Source organism: Tetrao urogallus, assembly GCF_951394365.1.
Source record: "Tetrao urogallus genome assembly, chromosome: 17".
NCBI lineage: Eukaryota > Metazoa > Chordata > Aves > Galliformes > Phasianidae > Tetrao > Tetrao urogallus.
Genome location: NC_136830.1, coordinates 9,278,594 through 9,305,285, shown reverse-complemented (window position 1 = coordinate 9,305,285; position 26,692 = coordinate 9,278,594). Strand labels below are relative to the sequence as shown.

Here is a 26,692-nt window from a genome sequence, read left to right as displayed (position 1 = left end):
ACTAACAGCTAATAAAATAAATAAAAGAAGAACCGGTGGGCTGGGGGCAGGGAAGGGGGAAGCGTAAACCGTCGGCGGTTAGTAAGAAAGCGAGATGATCTCCTCGGGTTCAGTCCAGTGTGGTCTGGTCAAAGGGAGAGATCAGGGCAGGGCAGGAGCCTGGCAGCCAGCCGGCAGGTGTGCAGTTTGATTCAAGAAGGGAACCGTGGCTCATCCCCCGAGGCTCACAGACCCTCCAGCCGCTGTCCTCGGTCAGGGCACTGGGGAATCTGCGAGACACAGCAGGGGAGAAGGGGCAGGATCCAGACCACCCAACAGCTTTGCCTTTGGGGCTCTCTGCCAGTGTTACGCGACTCAATACCGGACCTGACCCAGCCCTGACTTGCTCTGTACCCTGCTGGCATGGCACAGGGCACAGCAGTGATGCTTTCACGCTTAATGGCAAAGTTCAGACCCAGGAAACAAGGTTCCATGCGCTCTGCAGCCAGCCTGCCCCAACCTGCAGCACTTTTGGCTCCACTCTTGGCTACAAAGCAGGGCCCTGCCATTTCTCCAGCACTCAGCTCAGCTCAGCTCAGGCTGCTGTGGGGCCTTCCCTTCAAGTTTTTTGCCCTCTTTTTTTGAAGCATTTTTTCTTTTTTTTTAAAGCCAACAAAATACAGCCATGTTTGCAAAGCAGAGATCATCTCTCTCAGGCCGAGCTAAGAGCACAAGAAACAAACTGTTAAGACTCAGATCCCCCCTGCCCTTCTCCTGCACAGGAGAGGAAAAATCCTGCTCAGCAGGCCATGATGAGGCAGCCATGAGAACAAGCAGCCATGCTCCCCCAGCCACACAGTTGAGTGAGGCTTACCACAGGATCACCTGTGGGCCATGATTCTGGCCAGCCCTGTAGACCTTTCCCTCTTTCAGTCACTGCTCTCATTTCCTTCCCCTTTGCATCCAGATGTTAAGTGATCTCTTCACAACACTGCACCCGGAGAGCACAAGGCAGGAAGCAACCTGCCACGCCTCTGGTGTGGAACAGAGCCCTCCGCTGGTCAGAAGATGCTTTGCACAGGCTGGATTGAGGCAGCGAGCCTCCCAGCAGCCTCCACAGCACTTGCCGGGAGCCCAAACACAGGGACCAGCTCAGGACCAGCTCAGATCGTCACTTCTCCCTCTACCCGCTCCTGCTTGAAGTTCTCTTACCTCCTGCCTCCTTGGTCCCCAGCTTCAGTGATACCCATTGGTAAAAGCTGTTGCAATCAAGGGACCCTGCATGGAAGGAGATAAAAACTCACTGTTAATCAAACAAAAAAAAAAAAGCCAGGAAAATTACTACCAACACAAATTCAGTCATGGCAAAGATGTTAGGAAAGCCGGCTCCAGTTGGAGGTGGTACAGAGAGCCCCAGCAACCTGAAGGAAACTGTGACAGGGCCAAGATGAGCTCTTGGGCTAGACCAGGGAAAGGTCTGGAGATCAGGACCTTGACCAGGCTGAGAAGAGAGCCATTGGAGACCAGGGACGCAGGCTCCAGGTGAACTGCTGCATCCTGCACCAGCAGTGTGCAGCCCGGGGCTCAGCAGGTGGCAGCTCTTAACAAGAAAGCAGGCTCCCAACGCTGCTCACCTCCATCACCACATGGAGATGCAGTCCTTCCCCCTGTGAAGAGCCCAGTGAGGAACACTCACCCCTAGGCTGTGGCCAAAGCCAGTGCTCGGGGCTGGACTGGCAGCGCTGATGTAACTGCTGACCCCTGAGTCCTGGTTGGCGGCTCCATAAAGCTCTGCCATCGGCCCAGGGCTGGTGGTGCCCAGAAATCCACCGGTGCGACTGGGGGTGGAACCTAAAGGAGGCAGCAAAACTACAGAGTGAAAATCCCAAAAGTGCAACCCCATCCCACCCCCCTCCCACAGCCCGTGGCAAACCTCCGTGGCGGGACACCGTGCCAGGGAGGGAAGAGGCAGTTACCTGTCCCTCGCACCACTGCTGCCGCAGCCGCTGCTGCTGCCATTGGTCCATACGCAGTGAGGGGGATTGCTGGAAAGGAAGGAAAAGGCATCTCAGGGGCACTGAGGTTACATGGTGAACTCCTCTACAGGAGCCTTTGTTTCCTGCTGCAAAATACCAAGGCTGCAAAGATACATCAGCCATCACACAGCACATCTGTGGACGAGAACGGAAAGCACACAGCCTTGGGTGGGTTGGCTGCACAGTGAATGTGCTGGAGGGGACACCAGCCATGCTCTGCTAAGCCCACCTGCTGGAGCAGCCGAGGTGTGATGTGAAGAGCTGAACCAGAGAGCAGTTTCAGATGCATCCATTGCTCCTTATCTTGCAAGGTGCAGTTACATCTGAAGCTATAGATCCAGACTTAGGCTGGATAAACGTGGAGAAATCCAGTAGCACAGGGAAGTAGCTAGCAGCTCCGTGTCCTGAAGCACAATCCCCTCCCCTCTTTCCTTTGATACTAATATTTGAATAGCTTCTTTCTACCTATTTTTCCAGTCAAGACTCTCCATCCTCTCCACTCAGCTTTCCTCCTGAACTGCTCAACCCCTTGCTGCTCACTGTAGAACAGAGGAAGCATATACCTAGGGAACAGGATCTAGAAATGGCTTAATTAAAACAGTAAGTCTTAATTTATACATAGCAGTTCTAATTCTCAACTCTAGTGCCAGAGGCAACCAACCCTCAGGGCAGGAGGCATCTAGCCAGTGTGTTTCTCTTTGCCCTTAAAATGACTGGGTCAGCATTTCATGCTTGAATGTGAAATTCACTGTGATTCTGTTTAGAGCACCATAAAAAGAGGTCAGAACAAATCGATCTTGTTAAGGCTGAAATCCAGACTAGCTTATGAGGGAATATTTAGTAGCAGGCACCACCAGTCTGTTTCAAACAAACGTCATATGGGGCTTCTGTCTGGGTTTCCTGCTCGTCCCAGACCCTGGGCCAACATGAGTGTGTTGCAATTCTGCAACACCCCCAGAGATGCTGTTCTGGGGAGGAAAGGCTGCTTGCAGCCACTCTTCTGCCCCACCACTGCTTCGAGGTCCTAAAATACGACTGAATTAATATGGTTTTAATAAGAATGGAGGCCAGGCCTTCTCACAGATTCTGATTCTTTTTCCAGGAAAACCCTTTCTTGCTTTTGTAGTCTGCCTACAGAAAAACAGGTCTGTGTCGTGATGACAAAGCACCTGCACGCTGTCACCCTGCACACTGGGGCAATCATCCCTGTTTGTGCCATCCCCTCAGCTCAGTCCCACTTGCCAAGCCCATAGACATCAAGCACAAGCACTCACTCCAAGGCACAAGGGCCCTCAAGCTCGCAGGGCCTTTGTAGGAATGGAAGGGGCCCTGCACTGTGTGGGACCAGCTCCAGCCTATACATGGGAACTGCAGCTCTCGACCCAGCCAAAAGGCTGCACAGTGGCTGCTTAGCAGTAGGTAAGCGTAATGGCAAGGGAAGAATGCCACAATCCCCAGCTGGTACTTCAGTAAGGCACTCAGAACTGTAAGCTGCCATGGCACTCAGCCAGGAGAGCAGCATTAATAACTTCTTGTTTTACAGAGCCCTGGTACACCCTGGCTGCCAGTGACAGCAGCCCCCAGGCAATCACACCCACAAGGAGAGGCACAGTCCTGCCTGGAGGGAAAAGCACTTTTGCCAAGTCATCAGTGCTCCCCTGCAAATGTTATGGGGTTTGCTGGAAAAATCATGCACGTACACACTGGACCTGAATCTCCTTCGTGTGGCAACCAAAAGGCTTAGAGTTAGGGGTCAGGTGCATATGCAGTTGCATACATGTTATCAGGGAAGTGTTTTATTGGGAAAGCTAGGATTTAACCTCTTCCTACTTCCCTTAGGACAACTTGTGCCTCGGTGGCTGCCAACCTCAGCAAACTCCCTGAGGACTGGCATGGTTTTGTGCCACAGAAAGTGATTTCAATCCTGTTTGTACTGATAAATCCAGGAGAGCTTCTCAAGAAGCTTTTCCACGTCCCCATTGCAGAGAGATTCACACCCTGAAACAGGTGGGGGCAAGGAAGCGCTGGAGAGGAGGAACACTACGGAAATGAGATGGCACAGGGGGAGCAGGGTGCTACACAAAGCTGATCTACAAAATACCATGGACACAACAAGGCTGGGGAAAACATGACCATGGGAGGGAGAGTCAACAGAAGGAGCATCACCCAAAGAGAAAACACTGTACGTGGTCTGGGGCTGAGGATCCAGAGGGTATTTCCACTGACAGGACACTGAGTCAGGACTAGTCCCTGGAGAACAGCCCTCTGTTTCCACTTCTATCCACAGTACCCTATGGGCTGTGGGACTTCACCCATTTCCTTGTGCAGGATGTGTAGAGTGACGAGGAGTGCCCCACACCTTCTCCTCCCTCCCAGCAGTGCAGTACTTATCCATGCAGATCAGGTTAAGGTCATTTGTAGACCTTTGAGAAGCCACCCTGCCCTCTGGACTTTTCCAGCTCTGGTTTACATCCAGCCCAGGGCAAGGAGCTAAAATGAGGCAAGCAGCAGGAAATGCCACATAGGAATTACATGCCTTTACTTGGTATGACCTGCACTGCCCTTCCCAGAGGCAATGCCCTGGGCTCTCATTCCCTCTCCACCTTTCCAGCCCCAGCTTTCAATAGAGCTTGTACAGATGGAAGAAGAAATAAGAAACACTTCCAGTATAACTGTGCCAGGCTGCAGAGCAGCAACACCACTGGAACAGCCCAAAGCCCCCTTCTCCCACCTTGTGAGTTTAGGAAATGAGTGGGACTGACCTGTGAGCTCAGGGAGGACGGGGGCACTCGGGAGAGGGGTCCGCTCTACACGGAACTCTAAAAATGAAATGCAAGACAGCTTAAGAACTTGTCAAACGCCCCGAAGGAGACCCCGCACACAGACAGCAGCCAGGGCTGCTGGAGAAGCAGCCTGCAGCCAAGCTGCAACCAGGCAGTGCCATTTCTAAACTAATTTATAACTGGTGCTGAAAGGTGCTGGACTCCTGCCCCAGAGGCTTTAAGGATCTATTTATCCTCAGAACAAATCTGGCAAGGCAGAGCAAGTGCAAGCTTTACCTGTGGCCCAGCTCAGCAGCCTCAGGCCTGCCCTGGAGCACTGCTCCACAGCTCATCAGATCTGACCTCTCAGCTGCAATGGCAGTAGGTGCTCAGTGTGTGCCAGACTCAGCTGGGCACGGTTTTTATAATGAATCACTCCAAACCACAATGACCGAGACCCATAAACTGGACTCACAGAGCTTCCAGGCAGCTAGGAGGCAACAGCAACTTTCAGCCACAGACAGCCTGGGCTCACCACAGGCAAAGAGACAAGTGCCCATTTCCAGCCCCTAACACCAAGGTTTCATATATAAATCATTAAATTCAGATTTGAGGTCAGGAAGGGATGCTCAGAGTTGCCACTTCTCTAGAAAATAGCGAGATGGTCTTTTCTCTGAGTGTGCTCTGCCTCAATCCCCAGGACCACAGAGGAGGGGGAGGAGAAGAGGCCCCGTTCAGCCTGGAGCAGCTGTGGCACAGCAGGTTCCAGCCATTGATTGCAGGGTCCATGCTCTGAGCACATGGTGGGGCCAGAAGCTTGACACTACCCAGTACACAGGGGGCCTGCAGCCCACCACCCCAGCAGATGTTCTCCAGGGCCTAGAAGTGGCCCAGGCACTGTTCAGAACTAACATTGCAGACATCTCTATTTTGGGTGCCCAGCAGTTCCCAAGCCCATGAAAAGCTACACTTCAAACTCCTGTGTTATTTTCAGAGCAGTGGCAACTCTGTTAAAGAGAGACAGACACACATAAAGGCAGCAGACAGGCAGAGCTGCAGGGGCCCTCCTGTGTAACAGCAGCAGCCCTACAGAGGAGGCTAACATGAAGGGCATCAGAGCAGCCTAGGGCTTTTCCTGTCACTGGGGTGTGAGGATAATCCTAATGAAGGACAGGCTGCTCCCACCTATTCCAGGGCTTTTCCCCTCCCCCTTCCACATCCGTCTCCAATTTAAACAAAGACCAAACAGGGAAGAGGGTAAAAGGGGCACAGCCTGGGTCACGGATCATGCCAGAGAACCCCATCACCTGCAGGCAGACAAAAATACCGAGCAGGGAGCACCACTCACCAGGGAACTGGTAAGTGTAACCAGGTGCAATGCCAGTGTAACTTCGACTCGCGTAGGTGGCAGCTTGGAAGCCTGGATAACCTGGGGGAGTAGAAAAGTGCCGTTACTGCAAGCTCACAGTGAGCTCTGTGACTAGCTGCTCACATGCAGCAAGGCAGTGTTAGAACAAACAGGACTAATAGCAGAAAACCCAAGAAACTGCTGAGGCAGAGAACAGGATGTATGTGAATCTGAGCTTTAACAGGCCCATTAGATTTTTTCGTCACTGCAAACATGTAAGGACATGGAGGTTTCCTTCTCAGAAGCTCACAGCTTGCAGACTAAGGCTTTCTGATGCATCAGATGCATTTAGGAACAGGAGATCAGGGAGGTGGTGGCATTTGAAAGGCTGAATAGCTCTGAGTCACTCAGAGACGCCGGGCAAACACAGGCAGAGTGCTTCTTCCTGGTGCTGGGCACAATGCCTCCCATTCCCAGGAAGTCATCCACCCCTACAGGCCTATGGGAACACAGGACATCGACTCAGAGATGAATATTTGATTTGAGATCTCCCAAGAAGCAAGTATGTGGACTTTGCAATGACTCAGCTTGAGCCTTGCTACTTGAAAATTCAGATGGCTCAGAAAATGCAAACCATGGGCTGGAGATTTGTTCTCCTTCAGTAAATCGAGTGAAAACACTCGAGAAGTGTTTTCGGGAGAAAATATGCCCCTGTAGGAGTTTTGTTCAGTGGCTACTTGAACTAATTCATCAGAAAGCCTACAGAAGTGCAGGAGGAAGATATTTGGGCACAGCTGAACTGAACGTGGAATAACCTACATCCTATTCCACGCTGGCCATCAGAGAATTACATTATCACACTGCAGGAACACAAACTGAGCTCCGGAGGGCACAGGGCTCCCTCCGGGCAGTTCCTCCCTAACGCAGGACAGCAGAGACAAGTGTGCAGTTTCTCCAGGTGCCACCAGAGGGCAAGTTGTGATCACAAACGGTCCCGATGCTCCCAGTGTCCCCAGCCCCGCACCAGGGAGAGCTGCCCTTGGCCGCCCTGCTCGGCTCAGCGCGCCAGGAAGTGCTCTCAGAATAAAACCTCTAAGCTGCTGCCGGGCACGACCGGGAGCTGGGGACGAGATCCGTCCTGAAGCTTACCCAGCATGCCGATCCCAAGCATGAAGGCATCCATCCCGTAAGGCATGACTCGGGACCGCCCTCGCGCTGAGCCTGTTGGGGACATCACCTCCTTGGGCTGGGCTTTTTTGCACTCCACCTGCCACAAGAAAGTGAAGATCAGACCTGGCTGTGACTGGCACAGAGCATTCCCACTGGGACACACAGATCCTAGGCTGTGTGCTGGCCAGGCTGCTACCGGGATAGCACTTCTCAGCCCCAGCCAGTGCCACCAGCCAGTCCCCGTGTCCTTCCCCAGGCGCCCTGCATGCTGCCAGCCTCCCCTTTGCTCTGCAGACACAACAGACAGAGGAGCTCAGACACTACTCTTCTCCTGCCCTCCATGTTCCGCACTTGGCCCTGCACAAGGGCCTCAAAGCGTCATTTTCCTCACTTCCAAATAAAGGTAACATTCTGCTCCTTACTGGGCTGCTAAGAGGCTTCACTGTAACTTCAAAACCCACAAGAACTGCAATTCCTACTAGCAGTTCAGCCATCTCCCCATGGTGCTGCTTCACAGCACAATGTTTCCTTCCCAGACTGGCTGTAGCGGGGAGAAGAATCAATTCCTAGCAACAGAGAAAATACCTCACACATTGCCCCTGTGCCACTGCCCTGCATCAGCACCTGTCCCAGGCACTCACCATTTTGTTGTTTATCTCATGGAAGTGGATTTCACATACTTTTTCCACAATGTCTTCACTTTCAAATGTGACAAATCCAAACCCTGAAGAAAAGGCAAAACTTCTCGGTCAGGCCAGAGCTCTACAAAGTTGGATCCCATTACCTACACTCTCTTACTGGTAGAAGAAAAGGAGCCACAGGCTTCATGGAAGTACAATCCAGCCCTTGAAAACGGCTGTCCCTCATCTTCCTTCTCCAGCAAATCCTGCCTTTGTGTGGAAGAAAACATGGCCATCCCATATGGATTCCCCTTTCCTTCTCTTTTTGTACCTCCCACCCTCTCTGAACCCAACCTCTTTCAAAACCAAGTTTTGTTTTGTTTTGCTTTTTAACTTAACTATTTGCAAGACAAACCACATGGCTGATAATGCTGGGGAGGATCCCAGCAGACGCTCACACAAAGAGAGCTGAAGAAATGAACAGCTGCTTGCCAGGACATCCCCATCCATGCTAAATGCACCAGGCCAGCAATAACAACCTGCATGTTTCCTCTTCAGCCACTACTATACCAGTGGTACAAGCAAGCAAATACCAGCAGCGCAGTTGTACAGAGCAAGACAGAGCTGGACAGATAACCTACAAGCAAACGGATTTGCAAAGTTTCATCCAAGTAAGTTTAGCCTCTGTCATAAGACAGGACAGCATATCCCTAGTTCACGCCTGCACCTTTCTCTCACAAAATCCTCTGCTGACATTTTTGGCAAACACCACCTAGGGTGGGCAGACTAAGTTTAGCTGACTGCAGCTCTCTCTGAAATGTGAAGGTGGAGGATCTCTAAATTTGCTACATAACGAGATCAGCACTAAGCAGAGCTTTCCGCTTCCCACTTTCCAGAACTGGCCTGTTTCATGGTGCTTTAAAATAACTTTTAAGAACAGATCCGCTACTTTGAACCCCACTTTTTTTTTCCATGTTACATGTGAAATCGCTCTCCATAAACTCTTCCTGTCTGTCTGTGTCCAGGTAGTTACGGACCATTCATCTCAACATCTATGGGAAGGCGGCCTCAGGAATTCAAGAGTGAAATCCTGATGCCAAAATGAGCCCTGAGACCAGCTAAACCTCCGCCAGGCCTGCTGCACCACACACTGCTGACATGGCAGCATGCAGCTCTCCCTGTTCCTTCTGAAATGCCCAACAATTCTTTTGTTAACTACTGACTGGAAGGTACCCAGGGAGTAACAGGGGTTACACCATTTATTCCCTTTTAGGATGAAGCTGGAACAACACCTTAAGGCAGGCAACCAGAACAGATCTAATGGCTTTTGGAAAAAATAAAAAAAACCCACACCAAAAAAAAACCCACTGTTTCTGTACAAAGTGTAGCAAAAGCAGAATGAAGCGTCCCTTTGCTGATCTGGGGGCAGAGGTGCTTGGAAGTGCTTCAAACAACCCAGACAGTGGCCTAGCACAGGGCTGCTACTGGCCCTGATTTGGAAGATGCCAAGACCAGTTGTCAATAAAGCTCTGAACTAATGCAATATGGGCGTCAACCCTTGCCATACACCGAGGCAGTTTGAAGACATACTTGGAGGATAGGAGACAAGGATACCCATGGATGGGTTGGGTCCAGACACAGCAAATATTGCAGCCTTGTTCCCATCCTGTAACCAGACTCCACCAGGACTCGGGTAAGAAAAGGTGACCTGGGAGCACAAGTGGGCTCCATGCCGAGGAAGGGGTGAGAAGCAGGCAGTCTTCAAGGCTCTCATGTCAGCGTTCCTGGAGCTCGGATTACGCAGGACAAGGTAAGACACACTGCAGGCTGGAGCCACAGAGGTAAGCGGGAAGGGGAGGGGGCTGCCTGCTCTCACATATCTGCAACTCATCCAGTTTACAGCACAGGAAATGCACTGGACAAAAGCTCTCTGTGCTGCAAGGGACGCTGGTAAAGGATGCAGATGCAAAAGGATGGGGCAATTGGAGGCAAGATAAAGAGCAGCTGCGACCCGTGTGCCTTGCTGCTGGGATACCAACCCCTCCCTACTAAGGCAGGAGGGGAACCCTCCCTGCTTCCCACTCCTACAGCCAGGAGATCGCTCTCACCTCGGTGTCGGTTGGTCGTCTTGTCAAACATCAGCATCGCATCATCCACCTGCAGAGAGAAGGGCTCTGATCAGATTATTGCTCTTGTCACAAGAACCACTGACATATTTACAAAGACCTGGCCTCCCAAAACCAGAGGGAATAAGGACAAGACTTCCCACCCGCACGAAGGAAACAGGGTGTGTGCAAACTATGCTTCTGGTACTGCACCAGGCTCATCCCACAGCACAGGCCGCCATTCCCCTCTTCACAACTGAAGCTCCCCCAGCCCGGGGCAGGTGCTGCTGGGCTGAGCCCCTCGGCCCGGCCCCAAGCCCCACCAAACCCCCCTTCCCCACGCCACAGCCAGCGACCCCAATTGTTTGCCTGCGGCTCCAGCCGGGGGGCAAAGAGCAGGGAAGGCATTGTTCCCAAATCCCAGCCTCAAAGGAGAGGAGAATTAAAGGGGGGGAGAGAAGCAAAGCTGGAGAGGGGAGAGGAATAAGGGGCCTCCCAGCGACAGGGGAAGCGGAGGCCTCAGACAACAGAGCCTGCCTGGGAAAGCTGGGAAGCGGCCCCCGCCCCCACCCCGAGGAGCCTTTCCTCTAAGTGAGGTTTCCCACTGCTGGAGGCTGTAATTAGAGCAAATTTACTGCAAGGCCTGAGCGAGGGCTGCCTCCCGGGGGGAGGGGCGGACGGCTCCCATCCCCCAGGACCAGGGGCTGCTCTCCCCCCAGCAAGGCGAGCCGAGCCCCCTCCCAGCGCATCGCATGGCTGCCTGGTGCCACTTTCCCCCCATCTTCCCGCTGGGCGTTTCCTTGCACAGACACATCTGCACCGCGCCGCAGGTCAGGCGGAGCAGGGTTAAAAAATATACTTCAATCCCCTCTGTGTAAGCCCCAGTGTAAACCTGTCCCACTGACCCATCCCTCCTCTCTAATACCACTGCCTTAATCCGATTATGAAACTGGACGTGCAAGTGCTCGGGGGAGGTGACTGCACTCTGCGTCCAGCAACTCCCATGTGCCATGCAGCCGCTCGCCGCCTCTGCAGCGGGACAACCCACATCTGCACCGCCGCTTTGCAGCACGGGCACAGGCAGAGCTCTTCCCCTTAACCCCACACCAACAAATAGGGCACCCGGCTCGGCTCCCTGATGATGGCAGGAGCCATTCCTCACGTTTCCAGCAGCACCACCACGAGCAGACAGACGTCAACACTGATGCCCTTGGGCTTGTCCGACACATCCGCCCTACACGAGTGAGGTGACAACAGACAACCTGGCTCCCGCTCCTCCTGCCCTGGTGTCCCTCTGCCAACACAGCACCCACAAAAGGCAAGGCGGGCACAGGGCACGTGGCCCTACGCCCAGCTGGGGTGATTCCCCAGGAGCTGAGGGCCGGCAGCAGCGCAGCGCACGGTGCCCCATCTCCCTTTGCAGCTGTGCTAGGGGAAAGTAGAAGTGGCTTAACATATTTCGAGGTTTTACCGAGTATTTTTATTGGTTTAGGCCAGATCCACCCCCCCGTGCAGCTCAGGGAAAGGCAGATCGGCACCGGCCGCTCTTCTTCACAGAGCCCAGCGCATCCGAACACACACCACCAGCTCATGGCAACGGCACTCGGAGACAAGAAAAGGGCAGCAGCTCCATCCCATAGCCTGCAGGCTGAGAGCCGAGCCTGCCGCGGCGGGGTCCTTTTAAGTTTGAGCTCTGAAATCAGGCTGCCGTGGCACGGCACACAGCGCGCCTCCCGTTAGGAGGTACGAGACTGTAGGACACCGGCACCTCTCCTCGGCCCCGCGCACACGCGAGGCTCCCGGCGCCCTTCGCAGAGGTGAAGCCGGGCCCCGCGGAGGAGCCCCGGCCGGGCGGCCATCGTGGCGGCGGTGCCGTGCCGTGCCGTGCCGTGCCGGGCACCGCGGGGGTCTCCCGTCGCCCCGCCGCCACAATGGCCGCCCGCCGGGGGCCGCGCCGGGCCCCAACAAAGGCGGCCGCCGGCGGGGCCGTCTCCGCGGCAACGCGGCCGCCAATCGCAGCTGCCTCCCGGATTAGAGCGAGCGGCCGGGCCCGCACAAAGCCGCCCCGCGGCGCCCGCTCTCGTCCGCGTGGGGAGAGAGGGAGCGAGGAGCGGCCGGCGGCGCCCAGAGGGGAAAGTGGAAGGCGGCGGGAAGGAGCCGCCATGTCGGCTCAGCCGGCAGGGATTGCGGGGCGAGAAGCGCGCGGTTCACGGACGGCCCGCGTTCGTTGCTGCAGGGTGCGGGATCAACCTGTGACCAAGCTGTACTTGGACAAAGGCTTTCTCGCTGGGTGAATCGTCCTTCTCCTCCTCCCCCCCGCCCTTAAATAAATATTTGTTTCAACTCTTTAAACACGGCCGAAGCAGCAGATCTCTTTACTAGAAAGCTGCTGAGCTCCGCGGCTAAGGCTCGCTCAGGGAACACTTTGGCTTGTTGGTCCGGGCTGCAGCTGCCCAGCAGCCGAGGGCACAAGTTGAAGGTCTGCTAACTGCGGGCCACGGACGGATGGTGCCTCCTGGGTGCCGCCACGAGGGTCAGGCAGGGAGGAGAAAGAAGGGCACAGCTCTGGTACCTGCTGAGGAGCTGCACCGCAGGAGATCAGGCTGTGAGAGGCACGTGGCAGTAGGAGTGTAGGTACCACATCCCTGAGCCTTACCCCAAAGGTAACATCACCGCTCTTCAGCTTTGGAAACCAAATGGAAGCGGAAGAAAGGCTTCGGCTCAGTGAGGGGTAGCATACAGCAAACTGAAACACGTACATATATATATTGCCCCTGGGGAGGAGCCTCTCCTCATCCTGCAGGGATTTGGCATCGCTGCAGGTGGGCACAAGAGATGGAGAGGCCCTTCTTGCACCAGCACAAAGACGGGTTTCACAAAGAGAACCTCCACCAAAGCAGCCAAAACATCCAGGTGCCCAGACAGGAGACGTACGAAACAAAATGCTGTACGATCCCTCTTGGCCAAAAGGCCTGGCTGTTTTAAGTGACCCCAGTCCCACTCGACTATCACTCCTGAGACAGTCATAGGTCTCTGCATAAGAGGAAGCCAATGACAGTCTCAGATTAAAAAGAAAAAAAAAAAATTGTACACAGATTTGATGAGAAATGTTGGGTGCATTTCCATACAGGCAAATCTTGAAGACAGTTGTACATGTTCAAGCAAATGCTTTGCAGAGACAGGTTCCTTCTACCTGAACTGCTCACTGGTCCTAGAAGGAACCATGGCAACATACTGGCAAAAAGGTAAAAGAATAATAGCTGGCGAGGCACTTCAACACGGAAAACATAAACCAAATGATCTAGAAACCACTCAGCCAAGGGAGGGCATTGGCAACCAGAGAGGTTCTCCTGGCTGCTCAGACAGGGCAGGTTGATTCTGCTGATTCTAAGGAGGAGACAGCACCAACCCAGAGCCTAACTCCATGGAGCAGCATGCTGCACACACATGGCACCAGGCTCTCCTCCTTTCTTCCTCTTTTCTGCAGAACCGTTCTCCAAACTCTGGGAACGGGACTAAGCCAACAGACAGAGCCCACTCCGTGCCACAGGTGAGCAGGCAGCCTTTCCAGGTGTTCTTTCCTGCTCTCATACTGCACTGGGGGCACCTGGCAAATATCAAATGAACCACCGAAGACCTGAATGACCATTAGTGCTCCAGCATTTTTGGCTATGTGCCTACCAGATGCGGTGCACAGAGTACCCTTTGTTCCAGAGGCTTTGTTACCACCAGCCAAACTGCCTACTGCCACAAGAGAGGTGATCAGATTCCCCTTCTCCTCCCCTCCCCATCTGTTCATTGCAACCCTGTTACGTGTGAGAATTTGCATAAATTGCCCTCTGATCTGTGGAAGAAAATCCAAAATCCAGTTTGGAAATCCATAGCAGGTTGACAAGTAGCTTTGATCCCTGAAATTTCCAGAGAATGGCAGATTAAAGATTAATTAATTAAACAGCTTCCCAATCCAAAGTGAGGGAAATCACATCTACCACAAGAGCAGGAAACTTTCTTTCCTTTAAAGAAACTCTCATCAGTATCTAAAGGTTCTCCAATTAGTCAGCAGGAAAATTCATTTAACATATCCAAGCCAAGCACACCATCTTTCTGGCAGGTGTACACAAATATGTATTTATGATAGACATGCAAACTGTCATTAAAACCAGTGCACAAGATGCAGTGTTTTTTCTCTTGCTCAGGGCAGCAGTAGAGCTTTTGCCTGAGTGACATCTCAGAATCTGTCTTCAGCAAACGGTCCAGAATTTAGACCGAGTATTAGATGGCAACCTAAAGGTCACAATCGTACTCTGACCTCAGCAGATTTTTTTTTCTTGCTCGCTTCCAGGATATTTTTAGAGGGAGAGCAGGTCTCTCTCTGGGCACGATCTGCCTTACTGACAAGCTGAGGTTTCATGAGCAGCTCATCCAAATGTGCGGATCACCTGCAAGCCCAAGGAGGGATGCAGACTGTCTTCAAGTACTTTTCAAGCACTCTTGGAGCCACAGCTGATCAGTGAGTCATGCAGAACCCTCCTTGTGAATCAATTTTTTGCACTTCTTCCTCGCTCAATGCAAAAGCGCAAGAAAGCCACCAAGCACAAGACTGTGGCTCCCATTCCTTCCAGTACCTCTGCATTTCAAGTTTCTGAAAGGAACAACTTCTCTACCAATGACAGATAAAAGCCAGCTTGCACCAAGTAAGAGGAGAGGTCCACACTGCCCAGCACACCCAAGGCATCAACAGCAACCATTTTCAGAAGAACATACAGGCGAAGGAAAGACAAGATAGACCCCAGAATTCTCCCTCAGCTTCCAGTCATTTGCGATTCAGAGAGTTCCCAAACTTGAGAGGGTGTCTGTGTGTTGAAAAGGCATCCACAAACTTGTCCCATCATTTGGGAATCTACATAAATTTTATCAACAATATCCTGGGGCAAAGGTTTCACACTTTAGTTGGCTGTGACAAAAATCGACCTTATTTGTTTTGAGCCTCTTATTTTGCCATTTATTCAACCCTCTCTACCCCAAAACCTCATCAAATCAACCTTTGACAAAGAAAGATGGTATGAGGTTGTTTTGGTTTTTTTCCCAGTTATTATTTGAAATAAAGTAACCTTGCCTACAAGCTCAGAGACCAAACAGTCCAAAGAAATTACTCTGATAGGCTGCCCTTTTCCCCCTGAAAAAAAAGAATCAGAACAACATATCCCCACAGGTTGAAGTAGAAAAGGAGGAAGCTGGGACTTGAGCTCCAGAAGCATCCTCATACATGCTGAGCAAGACAAAGAACCAGCTATTAGCTATGCCTGAGGTGCTACTTACAAGATAGCTTCCTCCTTTCTTTCTGTTTCAGGTTTCAATGAGGGTGGTACCCTGAATCTAAAGAGGCTGTTGAAATACTTCCTTGTGATGTCTCAAGATCTCCAACACTCTCCAACTCGAGCCAAGACATTTGGCTACCCATACTGTCAATGTAATTCTCTGGACTTCTACAGTTGAAAAAAATCTTGTCCTTTACAAAGTATGTCCATGGTCTCAGCTCACACCTCAGAGATGCAGGTTTTAGAGCCAGAAGTGTTTCCTAGAGATCCCACTATGTTTAAAGCCCAAGCAGCTGCACCTGACAAACAAAAGCCATCTTGAGAGGCACTTCTCAGTCTCTCTCCCTGCACTAAAACAAAACAAACCGGGGAAAAAAAAAAAAAGAAAAGAAAAAAAAAGACATGTTTTTTTTCCTCATGAAAACATTCAACCCATATTTTTCATTCATGGTTTTGGGGGAAAAAGAAAGTATTTTTTCTAAGCAGAGAAACTCTCATATTGTAATCACCTTTTTTTTTTTTCCTGTCAAAACCAAGTATTCTGATACAAAGAGTTGGGGTGCTACCCTGCCCATCTCTCCCTGTATCATTTCGTATTGCTCAGGGATTTCCTTCTCACACTTCTTCATTTTTCTGTTGTCACTTCTACTTTACAAAGCTCAGAGAAGATTCTGGAGTTGGCAAGGAAAGAAACCAAAACGAAAATAGGACGGTCGGGAGAAATGCCAAAACAGAGATGGCAGTCCTGGGAATTTTGTGGGATTTTTTTGTTAATGGAAAAGCATTTCATTTTGAAACCAAACTTCCATTATTTTTCCTGCTAGCGAACACTAGAGGCTCCAAGTGCTGCTTCTTATCCAAAATACACCAATACCAACTAAATTACCTTGGTAGACTCACAAGATGCAATTCATGCATTTGGACGACAGAACATGACCATAATCTCATTTGACCTTGTCTGCATTGCAGGCCATAGAACTTCCTCTCATCATTCCTACAGCACGTGCACGCTTTCTGGCTAGACTGGAATGTCTTTTTCAAAAAGCACCTGTGATACAAAGGTTTCAAGGTGGCCAGTCTTAGGCCTGCAGCCTCAGGATTACTGGGAAGATAACCTCCAGCAGCCTGAGCAGAGGACGAGCTCTCTCTGAAGCCAAGATCCGCACCAAATCTGCCACTGACAACTGGCTACAAGTCACCCCCAGGAACCTGGTAGCTTGGTTTTGCAGAATCAAGACAGCACGTCTCCCATTTCTACCCCTTCCAGAATCTAACCGTTCTCCGACAGGAGGAAAGAAGAGAGATTTTTCTCCCTGTCAGATCCTGGAAAAACAGGAGGTCACTCAAAAGAAGAGGGAACACAGACAAAGCCAGTCCTTCAAGAAGGGCATCCTTAACAGCTCTTTTCAGACAGTCACAGTCCAATCCCAAATGACTTGAGCAGCTTTTTTTTTTTTTCAGAGAGGCTTTCTAAGATGACGTGACTGAAGCTTCACCTCTCACTTGGAGGTGTCTTAAATTAAGGAGATGAAGGGCAGGTGCAGTGTATACCTTTGGAGAAGGGATCTTAAGGAACCTCTGAAAGCTATGAGGCCTCAGAGTATCACAACAAACACCAGAAGAGCCTTTGCACCAAAATCGTGTTCTCCGTAATAATGACTCACATCTGAAATTGCAGCAACAGGCTTTTCTTTGCCCTAGAAACCAGCAAGGCACATCCTGAGCCCGGAACCCCAGCTCTGATGGCCACAGAGGCTTTCCTCTGAAATGTGTTTCCACTGATCCCACACAACAGCCATACAGAACTACCAACTGCGGAGCATTTCTCGGGAAACAGTTTTCCTGGCCTTTGATGAATTATCTGAGGCATGGCCTAGAAGATAGTTAAAGGCCAGGAAGCACGCTTTACACCAGAGCTCTGAGGAACCTCCTCAGCTCATACAGCCAGATGAGTCAGAAAACTGCCCCAAAAACAGAGTTAATGCGACCAGCCCTTACCTCTCCCCACGGAAACTCCCAAGAGAAGAGGTCAGCTGCATTTGGCCTCATGCAGACTTTGAGCACCGGATGTCATCCAGGATGCCGGTTCTTGAGCAGTGAATCACCCTGAGCTATGCAGAACTCTCCCTTCTGCCCAGACCCAGGAAAACAATCTGACACAACCAGTTCTTGCCAGTCTCCTGGTGTCAGGACACCTTTCAACACGTGACCATTGAACAAGAGGAACACAAGAGGATAACACTAAAAGAACTGGAAAGAAACTGAAACTAGAACAACAGACAGTAACTGCTTGTAAACTGAGTGCTAGGTGATATGGCTTCTGCTTCAAATTAACAGAGGTACAGTTAAGGTTGAAAGGGGATTATGGCCAAGACATTCTGGTTTCCTATCGAACACGTCCAGCAGCAGCAGCACGGAAACACATGCAGCTAACAGACTTCAGACGACAGACACGTGGACAACACCACCTTTAGTGGAGCCCTTCAGTGACACCATGTGAAAGTTCCCAACAACAGAGCTTGCTTATTTCTAAGAGAAAATAAAAACCATACAGCACTTACGAACAGCAACTGTGAGGACTTCTGACGACTTTTGCCATTACCACTCCCTTTGGGCTGAACAGAAACACTAAGAAGTTCCACTTTGCAACCATGACAACATCCCAGAACACGCACAGATTTGGCTTTCGAAGCTGAGTAAAGGTGAACTAACTGAACTGACACTCGTTCCAAATTTTCATCCCAGAACTTCCAATTATGCAACAATACTGATTTAAAATCTCCCCTCCTGTTCACCAACTAATGTACCTTAAAACAGCATCACCTTTTTGCATAATCTTTCAGAAGAAAATGAGTACCAAAGCCTTCATCCCTCACACTCTTCACAGCTCCACATCCAGGGTGTAATCACCAACGCCCTGGCCAGGCTTCCACCCAGCAAACCACATTCTGTCTCCATGGCCAGGCAGGAAGTTCCCAACAGCTACAGAATCCAACCTTTCTCCCCCAAAGCAACAGTAAGTGCACAGTGCTACTGAGCAACAGTGACACAGTTACAGCGCCCTGTCCCAGAAGTGACCACACACAGCTTCTGGCTACAGCACTCCCATCAGTTCCTAAAGCCACCACAAATCTTGGGACCCTTCAGTCTAGTATTACTGAGTTGTTCCTGAGGACACTCACAGCTTCCTGAAACAGCTGAAAGGCCAAGACTGAGCCTCGCACATCCTCCAACTCTTGTTACTCATGATTTGCACACCTGGCTGCCACAGAGCAAGGGCACAAACAACTTCAATCCACAGAAGCCCGCTCTCCCATGAGCCACCAGCTGGCACAGAAGTCCCAGGGCAACACAAGGCATAGCAATTACACCAGTTTTTCTTCAAACATCCAAAAACAACATCAGCACTTGCCCAAGAATCAGCAGGGGAAGTTTCAGGACAAAAAGGCTTATTTTAATAAAAGATTACAGAAATACCAATCACAAGGCTTAAAAACAGACCAAAAATCACAGGTTTGATGCTGCAGCAGCCCTGTTAAGAGTGTCTCCAAATCATCCTTCAGCGTTTGAACAAACAAGAAATCTACAGGACCAAAATCCCATCACCAACCTCCAAACAGGGGGAAAAAAATGGAAAGCCATTTCCCTTAACCCAGGTCTTAGCGACTGCAGGAACAACCACAAGCTCTTTGTTTCAAATCTGCACAGGGCTACGGCCCCTACAAACACACTGCAGCTACCTAACCTCTGTATCTGACCTTCAATTTACTTAACCCCATGCAAAAGACTTGCAGGCTCCTAATCCCGCCTCCGAAAGTTCATAAAACTCCTGCTTGCCCCAGAAGCAAAAGCTTTGATCCAACACCACTCAAGAGACTTACCTTCCCAAACTGCTCAAAATACTGTTTCACATCCTCCACAGTAGTGTTCACTGACAGACCACCCACAAATATCTTCTTCGTTCGGGTCACCATCTGGAAAAGGGAAGGACAGGAATTCACCAAATAAACTGAGAGCAAGTGGAGAATGAGACTCCAAAGGCCACTAACTCACCCTCTGCTGCCAGGAGGCGGCTGCCTCTTTGCTGCAGTCGATCTCCCACCCACCCAAAGCGCCCCAAATGCCCACAGCAGCTCAGTGACTCCATCTCCTCCTTGCACAGCACACTACAGCCTCTCCTCTCACCAAGCCGCCGCCTTGGCACCTTTGCACCCCAAAGGAGCAGACCTCGACTTCCCCGGCCTTCCAGCTCCTCCCACAGCCCTACTGCTTCACACACCCAGCCTCTTCCAGGCTCCCCTGGAGAAGCATGCACCGCTTCCCCAAGCAGGAAGACAGGCTGCAGCACAGGTAGGCTCTCCAGGCTTTACCATCCTAGCTACCTAACTGCACAGCACCCAAGCTGAATGGGATAAGACTCATCACATACCACTGCCCAGTCACCTCCCAGTTGAATCTTGTTTGGCTTTGCAAGAAAGCAAAAAGACCTCTCTGCCACTTCTCGCTCATACTGCTGGGACAAGGGAACAAACTAACTACCCTGAGAGGGGCCACTGCTGCCAGGCTGAGACACACTAACATCCTTTCAACTGGCTCTCCAGCTGCATCCTCCCCTTAGCTGCTTGGCTACACCCCTGCTCTCAGAGGAACACATGGTCCTAATTACCCCAAGGAGCATAGGGCTAATCCACAGCAATTCCCTGGCTTGGAGAGCAGCCCACTCTAACACTAAAGCACCTTCTGTCACCAAACTGCTTAATGGAATTAACCCAATTCCTACCATGTGCTTCCTGGCTTCAGTTACTTGGGATACCTGCTCACCAATTGTTCTCCGTGCCTGATCCCCCCTAGTTCCCTCCAGCACCAGCCTTCTCCTCCCTCTGTGCTTCTTCACACTGCTTCTCTGCCCAGCTCCTCCTCCTGTGACAGCACACGGAACCGAGATCCTGAACTTCAAAACTCCCATCTAAGAACAAACCTAAAAGGAGATCCAAAGCCTAATAGCAGTATCCAGCCTGCTATTGGATCCTCAGTTAGAAGTCTCCAGTTGCACACCTGGAAAGAGTTCCTGCAACTGTTCACTTCAATGCCAATCTCGCAGCCAAGGCCCAATACCAAATTCCTTCTGCCTTTTCCAGCACTGAATGCACAAGGCCACTTCACAAAACGAAATCCTTCACCCCTTCCCTGCCATACACATATTCATTCACACATTGGTACACACGACTCCCTTTTCCACCTATATCACATCATAGCACAGAGCTGTCCTGTGTCTCCTTAGGCCTGCAACTTCCAAAGGACCAGGTTCACCCTGGGCAGAATTTATTTGACCACTTTTAACTATTGCATCCCGCAGTATAACCGAGGGAGGATGCTGGTTCTTGCAGCAACACACGACCCCAGCACCGCACTGCACACCTGAAAGGAGCAGCTCCAAGCAAACCAAGAGAATGACTCTGCTGCATGCACTGCAACCCCACGCAGAGGACAAAATTCACCACCACCAGCTGCAACCCTGGAGGGGCAATGTCTGCCCACAGAACCCACCTTGGGCTGTGCTCGGCGGGGGAACGCTACCTTCGGGTCAATCTGAAAGAGAAGACAAAGAAGAGGTGAACACACTTTTGTTGCCTATTTACAAACACGGCATTTTCTCCATGTGCACAGCTGTCTCCACCCACGTGGCACCTTGCTAAATACCCAAAGAATCTAGCTGAAGTGCACAGAAGCACGCTGCAGACATCTTCCCTGCTCGGTAAGGTGTAACCCACAGAGACTACAAGTCCCAGCATGCAGCAGTCTGTCTCCAGCTGAGCGCTGGCCAGACAGCACCCGAGAGCCCATCACGTGCTGGGATTAACAGGCTCGGCTGCACCCTCCCGCTCAGCCTGCCCCCGGGTGCCCTCCATCATCAGGGTCATATTAAAAGTGCTTTCTTTTGCCTTTTTGCTCTCCCTCCCCCTTCGCTCTATCTACAAGCACAGAGCTCACCTTGTTAACAACAGGGTAGAAAAAAGGCAAAAAGCCCAACGTTTCACCCCAAAACCAGAGGACGAAGAAATGAAAGAGCAGGCAGGACGCTACCAATTAAACACAGGGATCCAGAGCTGCAGACAAGCAGGAGCTGTGGCTGCAGGGCAGCGTGCTGCCCCTCTCCTATGGGCCACACTGCACACAATGAAGCAATGCCTCCCCTCTGTGGGCCGAGCCCTCCATTGTGCTTGCTCGGCTGCTGCACAGACCTGCTGCTGGCCAAGCCGCCGGGCTCTGCACCCCATCCAGGTGCTGCTCGTTGTGCTGGAATCAGCATGGATGAGCTGCATGCAGCACATGCCTGCGTCGGCCTCACAGCACCACAAAGCTGGGCATGCAGCTGCACACCAAACATCCATGAAGCCTGTGCTCCTCCTTCTTTATAGTCTATTTTTACAGCAACTCCTGTAAAGTTACATCACATCAGGGATGATCCAGACCTACAAATCAGCTTAAGACCTGTGGTAAAGGCAGGTCTGGCTCATCCCCGTGCTTGGAAGGGCTGCAGCTGAGAGGGCAGCCCAGAGCACCATCCCACCCGCCAGCAATTCAAACAGCCCAAAGGAAGCCGTGTTACTTCAGCCCCTCTCACTGCTTTGTTCAGCTTTGCAGCCCTCCTGCTCATCCACACCACCCTGCAGCTCGGCCTCCCCAGCCCCTTCCACCAGCCTTCCCCACCTCCATCCTGACTCACAGCCTACAACATAAATAAACTCAGCACGTAAGTAAACAGAGGCAAAAGTGAAGAGCACAAATAAACTCAAAAATAAACTTCTCTCCCCAGGCTGCAAGCGCAAGCAGATTACTGTACCCTCTGGGTGCCTCCATGGGGCATCCGAGCCGTCCCTCCCCTCCTGCACACACGCACGCCCTGCCGCTTCCTGGCCAGCACAGAAACCCACGGCGAATTCTGAGGACAGGGGACGGCAGGAGACCAGGAGGCTGATGGCAGATAATAAGCAAAAACAATAATCTACTGTCTTTTACTTCTCAGCCAGTGTCATTCAGCTCCTGCCAAGAAGATGCTTTCATACTCAGCAATGCTAAGCTCGGCCTCATTTTCTCATTACCCCGAGTGTGATCAACTGGGCAGAGATAACGCGTCCCCCTGGCTGGAGGGAGCAGGCAGTCATTGCACGAATTCTTCTGCACAAGCAGCCATTGTGCAGGTAGGGGAGGCCGGGCGCCCGGCACAGGGGCAGCCCTGGGAACACGCAGAGGGAGCGAGCTCAGCGCCGGACTCAAGTTACTAAAACCGGTCCGCTCCTCAGCGGCTGGAGTCTAATGAAAGCAAAAGCACTGGTACCTTTTTCCCTAATTTCTGGTGTTCAAACAAACAGCCCCGGAGGAGTTGTGTTTCAGTGTCACCCACTGACGTAACAGATCCTTTTCACAAACCCAGATAGAAATCTGCTAAGAGCAAAAGCATTCAGAACTGTTCAGATTGCATTCAAAAACACAAAACCCCATGTCAGGCTGTGGCAAGCACGAGTCACCTGAGCACAAACCGCATTCGCTTCACCCCACGAGGCGCTAAGGACAGGAATCCCACTGATGCTGTGGGGTACCTGATGCTGCAGGTGCGTGCGCAGCAGGCTTCTGATGCACGGCACACGGAGCAGATCCTGCACAGAGGAGGTATGGGCACCCTGCAGCAGGGTAGGATGGGGAACCCCAGACCTCACCGCTGGGTCTGCTCGGTCACCGCACACCTGCGGCCGCCCTGCCTCCATCTGCCAGCACTACATCTCTCCTCCACAAAAGAGCAAATCCAGAAAAAAAAAACTCAGGAATGGCAACAAAGAAACGAGTCAGCGAAGCAGCACCATGGAGCCCGCTCTTCCCAGAGCACATAAAGAAGAAGCTCAAGGCAGCGGCCAGCTGCAGCTTTACAAAGTCACGCAAATCTTTTACCTTGAGACTGCAAAGCCAATTCTCATATCAAGCATTTCCATAAATAACCCCACGGGCTGCTGCAATCTAGCTTACAAACAAAGAGAAGTCTGAAAAGCACAAGGTTTCCCCGGAGATTCAGGCCAACAGCGCTCGTTAGGATAGGGAGAATTGGAAAACAATGAAGCAACAAGTTGGGCAGCCACTGTCTATCAAACGCTGTTTACCAGGAGACACCAAGCCCAGAGAGAAGGCTGTCCTCTCGGGCCACCGGGCCTTTTCCTGCATAGTTTCATAAAACCCTAAATTAGGATTCAGATGAGTTTGTGTCATTTAACCCGTGACTCACAGCAGAGCCTTTCAGCAGGCAAAAGGAGGACGGAGCTCCACGCAGCACCGCAGCACCAACCGCTCACCCGGCAATCGCTGGGCAGAACACCCCAAAACATCCGACAGCTGAAAGCCAACCCAAGTGAAAAACAGAAAGGATGGGGAGGAGGATCAAAGTTCCTAACAAAGGAAGGACCCTTTGCAACAGCCCCATTCTCTCTGCCACGCCAGGAAGGCGAGTGGAGCAGATGCAGCCGGGAATTTCAATGGCCGGTCCCCATGTGCCCTCTGCCGCGGGGCCGCCTGCTCCCCACAGCGCCCGTCCCCTTGCCGTCCCTCCCCAGCCCCATGGCGCACAGCGGAGCTGCATGGCGCAGGAGGCAGCGAGAAGAATGGAGCCTCGGGATGGCACTGTGCTCCCAGTCAGCAGAACTGCTGCTGCAGACCTCCATCCCTTGCCTTTCCAAGAGGGTCTACGCTGACCAGGACTAGCTGATCTGCTATTGCGTTTACGTGGGTTAGTGAGAAAGAAGGAAGAAAGAAAAAAAAAAGAAAGAAAAAAAAAAAAAACAGAAGAAAACCCCTGGGTCCTCCTCAAAATACTTCGCCACAAACCTCCCCAAGAGCACAGCTCCCTTTACACCACTGCTAGAAGGAGGTCTGGGAGTCCTGGGGACCCAGGCTTGGCCAGGAAGGCTGGGACAGGCTTAACCCGGAGCTGCCATGGGGAGGAAGGACCTGTGCACATCAAAGGGAGCGAGCCAGGCAGTTTAACAAGAACAGACATAAATCTCACTGCAACCCATGCCGTAAACCCTCAGAAAGGGGGTCCTGCTCTTCCACAATAAAGGCACGGATGCCCGAGCCACGCTGCAAGTAAAGTTGAGCATTTGGACTCCTGTACGGCCTGTGCCTGGCACGGAAACACCTCCCTGCACCTCAGCAGCCCCACGCAGCCCCCACCGCTCCCCATCCCTACCCTCACCTTCACCCCGGGGCAGCAACACGGAAAAGGAACCCAGGGAAAGGGAAGTCACTAAAACCATGGAGCAGGGACCTCCCACTCAGACACCTCACCCCCACCCCCAAAATTGAGCCCACACATCTCTGAGCGCTGCAGCTCAGCTCCCTGTGCCACACGCCACTGAAATCTCCCGCGGAGCTCAGCTGGGGGCCCTGGGGCTGCAGAGCGAGAGCAGGAGAGACCGCTGGTGGCCCACATGGGCGGGCACTGGCCACGCTCGAAGACAATAAAGTCTTGAACCTCCGCAACCGTTACAAAAACTTCGCCTGGGGAAAGCACCAGGGCGCGAGCAATGAATGCTCTGTACCGAGGGGAAAGCATGGGCTGTGGGGAACGGGGCTGCCAAGAGAGAGCAACCCTCTGCCCAAACACCCTCAGCATGGCCGGGCCCACGCATCCCGGCTCACGGAGGGGCCTCCGATCAATGGGAAGAGGATGGCTGCCGCCGGGATCCGTGGATCGATGCCCGGACGTTGGGTCAGCGGTCAATAGCAAGCATGGAGCGCGGGCAGCAGCTCCGTTACCAGCTGATAAGTGGGGTGGAGAAGGGCCCGATCAATCTCTATCGGTAATCGATAGTTTACAACCTCTAACTGGAAATCAAACACCGCAATCAATGGCTGCTCCGGGAGCAGCCGCTCCGCCGGCCAACGCACCCCTGAGATGAGAGAAGTCATCTCACCGTCTTGGAGTCCAGTTCATGTCTGGATTGGGCCAGAACCTTGTCGACGCCAGCCTGGTCCATGAACGTGACGAACCCGAAGCCCCTGAGCCCCACAGCCCGGGCAGGAGAGGGGATGCGGAGAGAAGAGAGAAAGTTGGTTAAAGTGGCGGCCGGGCCGCGGCGGGGGCGAAGGGAGGAGCGGGCCCGGCCTCCTCACCTGGATCTCTTTGTCAGCGGGTCCCGCATCACCAGGCACTCTTTCACCTCGCCGAACTGGCTGAAGTACTCCCGCAGGCCCTCTGCAAACACAGCGCCCGCCGTGGGTGTCCCGGCCCGCCCGGCTCCCCGCCGCCCCCCGGCCCCGGCCCCCCGCCGCCCCCCGGCCCCGGCGGCAGGTGCGGGGCGGCCGCGGCGCTCACCTTGCGTGGTCTGCCAGCTCAGTCCCCCGATGAACATTTTGCTGCGGGAGGAAGAGAGAGAGCCGTGAGCGGGGCCGCGCCGGGGGGCCGCGGCGCCCCGCGGGGTTGGCGGCGGCGGCGGGGCCGGGCGGAGAGGGGAGGGCGCGGATCGGCCATGTTGGCAGCGGCACCGCCGCCGCCGCGCCTGCCCGGGCCGGGCGGCCGGGGCCGGGGGGAGGGGGCGGCCGCGGCCGCGAGTGGGACCAGGGGGGCGGCGGAGGAGGCGGCCGGCGGCGCCCGCCACTCCGGTACCAGGGGTCGTGCGGGGAGTCCGGGGAGGCGAGGCCGGGCTGGCTGCCGTCTGTCTCCATTCGGACCTCTTCTCCCTGCGAGGAGCGGCGCCGCACTCCCGGGGCAGATGAGCGCTGGAAAAGGGGCCGGACGGACAGGCCATGCTGCCCCCTCCCCCGACCCCTCTCCGCCGGGCGGGGAGGGAGCGAGGGAGGAGGGCCCGGCGGGCACAACCTGCCCGGCTCCTCCCACCCCCGCCGGCCCGCCGGCCGCCGTGCGCATAAAACCCGCCGGCGGCGCCGGGCCGCGCCGGGACCGAACGCCGGGACCGAACGCCGGGAGCCGCGGCCGGACCGCGCCGGAGGAGAACGGAGGCAGCGGAGGCAGCTGGAACAGAGCGGAGCGGCAGCGGAGGCGGCCCGGGGCCCCGCGGGCGCTTTGTCCTCGGCCGCGCCGCTCCGCACCTGCGCTAGCGGACAAAAGGCCGCGGGCTCTGCCCCGCCGCTGCGGCCTCGGCCGGGCTGGGTCCTCCGGGTGCCGCGGGGCGAGGCCCGACTCGGGCCTCTCGAGTTTGCCGCGGCGGCTCCGGAGCTCCCGGCGGCGAAGGAGACGCCGGCAGCGGGCGGGTTAAAGCCGGCGGGCGGAGGGCCCGGCCCGGCCCCCGGGGCCGCCCTGCCCGCCCGGAGCGCGCCCGAGGCCGCGGCCCCCGCCGAGCGGAGCC

At 53.3% G+C, this 26,692-nt stretch overlaps 1 protein-coding gene across 4 annotated transcripts; it reads right to left on the bottom strand.

Moving 5' to 3' along the window:
• Nucleotides 1-1,215: 1,215 nt before the first annotated feature.
• Nucleotides 1,216-26,051, bottom strand: MSI1 (musashi RNA binding protein 1; the record flags this gene model as incomplete). 4 transcript variants are annotated; one of them, XM_079543804.1, is made up of 14 exons in its annotated part: nt 1,216-1,257; nt 1,676-1,848; nt 1,929-2,024; nt 4,778-4,834; nt 6,126-6,206; nt 7,275-7,392; nt 7,937-8,019; nt 10,024-10,072; nt 19,220-19,312; nt 20,886-20,927; nt 25,301-25,385; nt 25,500-25,581; nt 25,702-25,742; nt 25,993-26,051. In XM_079543804.1, 14 exons carry the CDS (start codon nt 26,049-26,051, stop codon nt 1,216-1,218), a joined length of 1,101 nt encoding a protein of 366 aa, XP_079399930.1. The 4 variants fall into 4 exon arrangements, with proteins under 4 accessions (XP_079399930.1, XP_079399931.1, XP_079399932.1 ...); XM_079543805.1 differs by having other exon boundaries at nt 1,676-1,830; nt 1,956-2,024; XM_079543806.1 differs by lacking the exon at nt 4,778-4,834.
• Between the last annotated feature and the right edge of the window lie 641 nt (nt 26,052-26,692).